We start from the raw sequence: 8,432 nt of genomic DNA on the forward strand, positions 1-8,432 counted from the left end.
ACATTCTGTTGCTATTGGTTTTAAGTTATCTGAAGATCTTTACTGGGAAACCTCACAGATTTTACACACGAAGATCGGTTTACTAGTCGTGGTTACTGTTCAGCCTGTGAAAACAGTTTTATGATGTTTTCTGTCTTTGAGTCAGAGAAAATAACCCTGATGAGGTCGTCAGGGTTATCTGAGTTTATCCCTAGACCAATATCTGGACCTGCACCAAACATTTACGATCACGTAATATGAGAAAAATGAAGGCTGCAGTGTTTTTGGAGTGTGGAGTAGGGACAAAAAGTCAAGGTGTCCTGGCCTCTGCTTACTACTCTTTTTAAATCCATCCCTTGAAAGTCCTCAAGCTTTATACAGAATTACGGGAGTTTCCCTTCACACAAACTGCTGTTGCGGCCTCTGGAGGCAAACAAAGCATCTGGTAGCAAACACCAACAGGGTGTTTAGACACATTAATACATTAAAAACCCTTTATGTCCTTGCTGTGAATTAAATCACAGTTGTTTTCTATCAAGTAGCAAAATAGACATTTGGGCTGATTTCTATCCAAACCTTCCTCTTAAATTTAAAACTGCCAAAAAGCAACAAAAAAAACAAGGACAAAACAACCTAAGAAATAATCATGGGAATCAGGGAACATGTCAACATCAGTCTCCCAACCGGCAGGATAAATAATGCACCATTAACACAAAAAGATACCCTTTTAGAGGTGATACTCAGATTCTGGGAGGGAAAATGATTTTCCCAGCTCAGCGACTCCCTGCTGGGCTCTGTAGACGCTCCTATCATGGGGCCAGAGAGATAATCAACTTGAACCAAACCACGCCCCCCCGTTTTATTCTGGGGAACTTATCAGCGCCTACATGTTGAGTGCTCTGCATACTAGACCCAGCGAGAGAAGAGAGTAGATCACCTCCACAGACTACCCATGCTGACAAACACATCCTTCCAAACACCCATTCAGCTCTGTGGACATTAAACTCTGCAGCTCTGACAGGATGGATTTTCTGGACCGCGGCTACCTGGACGCGCGGTCTCCGTATGATTACACTTTCAATTTTTGGAACGACTACCTCGGCCTGTCGACACTTGTCGCCAAAAATAAGATTACCAGCCCGTCCTGCAGCCCCAACTCTATCACCGAGTCCCTGAAGGCGACTCTTGGCTTGGAGGACGATTCCCCGGTTTGCTCCTGCGTAATTGGACACGGCAGGGACAGCGACGGACACTTGGACTGCTGCTGCGCGGCCGCCGGCTCTCCGCCGATCTCCATCTATGATCTGAAGGAGCGCATATCGCTCCTCAGGCCGTACGAGCACCTCGCTGGTGACTCGCCGCTTGGAGACAGAGATTCACCCTCCTACAGGGGTAGCTTCGCCGGCCTTGACTTGCTCTCCATGGACCGAAGGCGCAAACAGACTCAGAGGGGAAAGCCGGAGCCAAAGGTGTGCGTCTTCTGTCGGAATAACGGCGCACCGGAGGAGGTTTACGGCACCCATATCCTGAAGACAGCGGACGGTAGAGTCCTGTGCCCCATCCTCCGGGCGTACACCTGCCCCCTCTGCAGTGCCAACGGCGACAATGCGCACACCATCAAGTACTGCCCGCTTTCTAAAGACCAGCCGAGCCAGAGAGTGGCAAGGGGCGGCAGAGCGATTGGTAAAAGGCTGAAAATCTTCTAAGCGAAGGAGATGAAGGAAGTTTGCGTTGCACTGGCTGAAATTACCAGAGTGTATGGCAGTCATTTTGCCCCATTTCATGCACAAGACAACTCTGGAGAGAGATTTTAAGAAAATAAGATTTTTATTGATTTTTTTGGTACGTGTCACTGCTTCATTTGTAATGTTTTCGTCTATCTTGTAACTCTATGGGCACATAGTTTACATTCGGAAGCATTGCGCGCAATATATAACCCCCCCCCCAAAAAAAAAAAAAAAAATCCCAACCCCAGCACTCTAAGGACTTGGTGATCAAAAATGAACCAAAGTACTGTACAGATCGACCTGTGAATGACCACCTTCATGCTGTAATCAGAAGTTGCTGTGTTTCAAGAAGCGCAGTGCCAGTGCAAACAGCCCCGTGCATGTCAGGGGGCTGCTTTGGGTTTATGAGATGCCAACGTAAATGAATATGCAGCACTCCTGATATGAGATGAATGTTTAGTCCCCATGCAAGATGCAAGATATACTTCTCAATGTCGAGCACATTTTTTTCTTGAGATAAATGTTTTCTACCAAAGGAATAGACTTTTGTATTTAGCCTAAAGTTCATTTCTGTATGTTTATATGTTGGATGTCTTATATTCTTTATGTGACTTAATGTGGATAGCATTTTACAGATTTTAACGGAATGGAAAACAGTGGAAGGTAGACCTGACAGTTCACCTACATCCTCTTCGAGTAGCTCCAAGCTCTATTATATGAATTTCCTTAGTTCAAAAAACACAAATGCTCAACTGATCTTTTTCTTTTTTTCACGGTGTAATGTGCACCTGTAATTCTTGTAAATGTGTAAAAGGGGCAAACAATTTTAGCAATGAAAGCCTGACATTCCAAAGTCTTTATCTGTCAATAAAAATGTTTTATGTACTTATTTTTACCTTATGTATCATTGGGAAATATATTCACTGTAAATAACCTCTGAATAAACATGTAATTTGCATTTTCCTTTAACTAGAACTGACTGCAACTGATTTTTAACATCCTGCCATGAATCAGTCACCTCACGATGGTACCTGTAGGTATCAGAGCAGGATAGAGCCGGACACATGGTAACACCACTGAATGTCACTTCGAGTTTAGAATATTTTGTCAGTCATGACCGAAAAAGCATTTTCACACAACTGGGGTTCATCTGAAAACGTCCAGCAGCCACACTGACGTGCAATGCTAACACGCCACCTAGTGATCAAAACGTTCAACGACAGCACCCCTTTAAAAATCTTAACCAAACAGATATGCACTGGCTTGTTTCATACAGATAAGAAGCAGTGGTGGAAAGTAACTAAGTACATTTACTCAAGTGCAATTTTGAGGTTCTTGTACTTTTTATTTCTACTCCACTACATTTAAGATGGAAATATTGCACTCTTTTTTTTTTTTTTTTTTTTTTTTTAAATGGCACTACATTTATTTCAAAGCTATAGTTGGTTATTTTTCAGATTAACCCTGTAACACACACAAAAAACAAAATTAAATCTATAATGAGCACATACAATTCATTGTTAAGGATGAAACTTGCTATATACAAGCTCTTTGGCTTTTGAGCTATTACAAAAAAGCAGCATTGTCACATTACAGATGTCTATGAGTTGTTAACAGTTCCACCAAATAATGATTTTCCTTCTAAACCTCTCCAATGGTTTTTCTTTAAGTAACCATTCGATGTTCACAGAGGTGAAATGATCCAATACTTCACAAAACAAAGCAAAAATTTGTCTAAAAGTAAAAAAAAAACAACAGAACGTTTTTTTTCCTCTCCTCTCCCATTAATCATTTCACGACCCCTGAGATTTATCTGATGACTCTTTGGAGGGGCTCAGCCCCTAGGCTGGGAACCACTGGACTAAACTACCTAACTGTATATAAAGTAGTTAAAAGTAGCTCAGTCTCAACCAGCAACAACAGTAAAATGCTGCCTACACACTGATGCATCTTTATTAACATTTTAATAATGTCGTATATAATAATGTATCGATGAAAGGGACGACACACAAGGACTTCTACTTTGATACTTAAAGTATATTTTACTGCAAACACCTCTGGTATTTTACTTTAGAAGAATTTTTCATGCAGGACTTCTACTTCTAGTGGAGTTGGTTTTTTTTTTTTTTTTTTACATTGCTGTATTGGTACTTTTACTTACGTAAAGAATTTGAATACTTTTTCCACCACTGTAAATATGATCTGTTGTAATGGAGGGTGTAGATTAATCAAAATTTAGTACACACAATACTGATTATTATGATTTAAGATTTATTGAGACGAGATCGGGAAGGTCTTTTAAAGTCAGCTCTGATTAGAAAGGTATTCTATTTGAATTGTCCAGATGTGTTGAACCCCACAGATGTGGGACAGACAACTGCCTTGCATCTCAAAGACTCTGCATGTTTGCACGTCTGTAAATTAGGTTGATTTAGTTTGCTTCTTAAATCATGTTTATGCGCCTCACTATCTCATATCAAGGAATGGTCCACCAAAAAAACATAATAAAATATTTCCCCCTTTCATATTTCAAAAGTTAAACATCGTACATGTTAATTCACAGATCTTAATGGGGAGAGTTTCTTCTTTCTGTGCATAGAAAGGCATCTGGTGGTTGGCTTGAAACATTCGTTCTACATAAAACTTTTCAAAATGTGAGTAACCGTGTCATATTTGGAATAAGGCTCTGCTGTTGGGAGTTTGTTTTTAAGTCACTTGGTTTTTGGTGCTTAGAGCGCGAAAAAAACTCAGATTGTTCACTCAGGGTAATTGAGTGAACTACAGCTGATGGTTCAAATAAAAAATAATCAGGCAGTGGCACCAAAACTCTCTTAGGGAATGTAAAATAAGTTTTATTGTGTTTCTGGGCGAGCTGTCCCTTTAAATGTGAAGCAATCACTGAGTTTCATTGACCTCTATTGGAAACTACTAAGAACTGCAACAACACAAACAGCCCTCATCCCCCTCCTTGAAGCCTTTGGATGTACTGTGAGGATCTGCTCCAGCTCTAAGTTCTTCTGAATCAGGGCTTGAGACTTTTTTTGGTTTACATCTGTCTTTTATTAAATCCAATTTGGGACTATGTATTCATCCCCTGCACTGCACTGTAACTGCGCTCTGATTTTTATTCACCTGTTTTATCTGTTTTACTGCATTGTAGCTTGTTTTTATCTTCTATCTCATTCAACTCTTTTAAATCCTATTTAAAATTCTCTTCTTATTTTTCCTCGTGTTTCTTTTCTTAATGCCTTTTCTGTAAAGCGCTTAGAATTGCCTTGTTGTTAAAAAGGTGCTATACAAATAAACCTGCCTTGCATAGATCTGTGGAATGCTGTGAGTAACCGTATCGTATTTGCAAAAAGACAAGCCCATCTGAGTTTATTAAAATAATTTGTTTGGCACTGTTGTCACCACAAATCAAATGCCACTGAGACAAACTGTATATGAGTGAACGACACCTTTAATAATCAAGCAGCTAAACTGAAACTACCCCAGCCACCACAAAAACCAGGGACAGGAGCAAATTGTTTATCTGTATTGTCCCTGTTAAATACCCTGACAAATCAATTAAGTAATTACTTACAGCTGTAAGAAGAGAGAAAAAGTGTTTTACCTTTTTAGGTGAACTGATAACAAAAAAACAAAAAAATGTTAAGCGATCAGTGAGCTTCATTGACCTCTAGTGGCAGCTGCTGAGAACTACAGCACGATAAACACAACAAAAGCCTTTGGCTGGAACTGACACAGTAATGTCACAGGAGTCAACTATGTAACAAGACCAGAGACAGAAAGGAATTTCTCATCTTTGGCAGAAGTGTCTGTCCTGTCTGGGGACAAGAACCTCAGCGATGGACTCTACCTGGCTGTGTGGTGTCACCTACTGGCACAATAACTCTGCTTTATCATTTGCTTTTTTTAGGCTTGAGAACAAGTGTTTGTACCTAAAGAGTGATGTTGAAAATACTGGAGGCTGTGTGGTAGGGGCACCGACAGAGTCACGATACTCTAGGGGAAGCTAACATTTTCTTTCCCGGTCCCTTCTCCAACATGCCACACCTTATTACCCCAAAACGAATTAAGCATGTTGCCCATCTTTCTTTTACGGGGAAGATAATTTTAACGTACTCACTGTGTGTGCATTCTCAGTGTTTGTTTCCCAAACAGACATTTCAGCAGCTGGTGGGACTTTGGTTGAATCATCAGTATTGATCAGGAAACTACATCGACGCTGCTGATTAATTATGGTCATTTTGTGAAACGCTTAATAATACAGCCAACGGTTTACAGTATAATTTCATATATATCAGTCACATACTAATAAAATACTGACTGGTTCGTATTGGTACTTATATGTAGGTACAGTGGAAGGAGGGATTAACAACTGGGCATTTTGTTGAAAAGGAGAAACTTCAAGTATTTTTGGAAATACTGGGTACCTACTGGGTGCAGTACTAGGAAACCAAATTGAAGTTTGGGGAAAATGGTGTTAATAACAACGTTTTTCTTACTGTGTAATTAAAAATTTAAAAAAGGGAGAACAGCCACAAGTTATACAGCAGCCCACATATTTTATTCATTGGAATAATGAAATATTTTTTTAAAAATTTAAGAAAAAAAAATTAAAAATATATTAAAATACAAAATTAAAAGAATTAAAACAATTACTAAGTTCTTCATTAACCAGTAAAGATTAGCTATGTTGGATCCACCTGCATCTATATGTTGTGGTACTAAATTACTCATTATTATGTTATAGTGTTTTCCTGTTGGATGACAACAGAAACCTTCTGTAGCTGTACACCCACCAAAGGTATGTTTGTGTTCTGCTCCAGCCTGCCCGTTATGAGCTGCATGCAGGGCCCCTTTTCTAGCCTCGTCCTTGCTCCAAATCACACAGCGAAGTAGAAGACATGATAATAAATCCCTGCGGTGTGGGGGTGTAAGTGAGCTCCCCTCTTTTATATTGTGTTTTTCTCCCACACTGCAATAACGTGTTAATGACCGAAACTGCAACGTGCATTTCACATCACACAGTAATGATAAGGTATGAGGTCTGTAATACAATGTGTGGCTGGCTCTTCGTCTTTTTATTCTTTTATCGCACAGTATGAGAAAGCTTGTTAATACCATGTTTCCCAAACATACTACCCTTGTACCCTGTAGGTACCCAGTACTTGAATAAATACTTAGATTAATTTATTTCTCTCGTCCTGTAAAATGCCCAGTTGTTACTCCCTTGTACTTTATAGTCTTGTTTGCTTCCACTGTACCTAAATTTAAGTACCAGAGGGAACCAGTCAGTATCTGGCCTGATATCTGCAGAGACAGATGTGAGCCAAGGGTCAAATAGTCAGAGCTCGCAGAGCAGCATGATGACAAATCCGGACACCCTCCAGGAGTATAATGTTGGCTTTAAAGAGACTGTCTTGCAACTATCACCAGTTTGTCTCCCAAGATATGTCCTTGAGCAAGAATCTAAGCCGCTTGCTGGTTAAGAACACCAGGTTGATGCCCCCGTTTTTCCCAAAAAAAAAAAAAAAAAATACTAAGGATGATTTACAAGTGCCCTCTGATCTCATCTCTGGATGTTAAACAGCAGGAGTGTTTCTCTGTGTCGGCAGAGAAACACATACTGTTGCACTTTCTTCCTCTGTGGTGCCTCCCACACACACTGTTAGAGTCAGGACAGCTCAAGAACACCAGTGACTCATCAGTTTGCAAACTAAACAGATCAAATAGATATGTCTGAAGACACTCTGGGAAGAATAGCAGTATCTAGGGCACTACAAAGGGGTATATATCTAATACCTATATCTACTATCTAATTAAGTGAGAAGGTGATCAAAAAGAAAAGTGGACAAAGAAGAAAATGCTATTTTTTTTTAAAAAAATATCTCAAAAAGTTACAAACTAAAGTCAGAGTCATTGATGTAGACTTCAGTTTGCAGGAGAGGATTTTGGTATCTGTAGTACAGTATGTAGGTTAATGTGGGATTGTTCATCTCTCATATTATTCAGATAAAGTAGTGGCCATCAATATACCACATCAATCTATCTAAGTACCACGTAATCTCTGTGGTAATTCATTTCTAGTTTTCTAGAGCATTAAAACCTTTAAGTGCCTGGCTGTTCAGGTTTATGCCCCCCCCCACTCTTTCTTTATGCACTATGTATTGATTCTCTGCAAGTAGGTTGTGGAAAAAGACTTTGTTTCAAGTCATTTTCACCAGGTTTGCCCCAGTCTTTTTTCTCACTTTATGCGTGTGGTTGTGTTCATTGCTTGAGGAATGCATCTGAGCCTGCATTGAGGGCATAAAACAGAGTAAAATATGCCTCCAGAAACACAAAGTAATGAGCGTAATTGATTGCAATGCCATTTCTAGGGCAGATTAAACAAAAACCTGCTCTACCACATGTACTCTGCCTGCCACGGCTGAGAGTGAGTCTGAAACCCAACCTCTCCTCTCCTCACTGCAGCAGTCTGCTATTGGCCCAGTGGATGCTGACAGTGCTGATGTTTTCTGTGGCAGATGGGGGGGGGCAGCCTCACTCTATAAAAGCCTGGGATCCGCAGCATCACTGAGCTGGTGCAGTGCAAAAACGCTCGCTCATCCTCACCGATGGTGTGCAGAACAAGGGGGACATAAAAAAAAAACCTTCTGAAACTAAAAAACATCCATATCCTTTTCTTAAACAAACAAAAAAATCCACAACAAAAAATTCATC

General features: G+C 40.1%; 1 protein-coding gene across 1 annotated transcript; it reads left to right on the forward strand.

Annotated features, from left to right (window-relative positions):
* The first annotated feature begins 901 nt into the window (after positions 1-901).
* On the forward strand, positions 902-2,581 carry LOC120795947 (nanos homolog 1-like). Its single transcript, XM_040138244.1, has one exon. It carries the CDS (start codon positions 1,002-1,004, stop codon positions 1,683-1,685), a length of 684 nt encoding a protein of 227 aa, XP_039994178.1. The 5' UTR covers positions 902-1,001; the 3' UTR covers positions 1,686-2,581.
* The last annotated feature ends 5,851 nt before the right edge of the window (positions 2,582-8,432 follow it).

Source organism: Xiphias gladius, chromosome 10, assembly GCF_016859285.1.
Source record: "Xiphias gladius isolate SHS-SW01 ecotype Sanya breed wild chromosome 10, ASM1685928v1, whole genome shotgun sequence".
Lineage (NCBI taxonomy): Eukaryota > Metazoa > Chordata > Actinopteri > Istiophoriformes > Xiphiidae > Xiphias > Xiphias gladius.

Excerpts from the sequence above, each read along its gene's own strand:
- LOC120795947 (XM_040138244.1), top strand. The coding sequence starts at position 1,002 with ATGGATTTTCTGGACCGCGGCTACCTGGACGCGCGGTCTCCGTATGAT.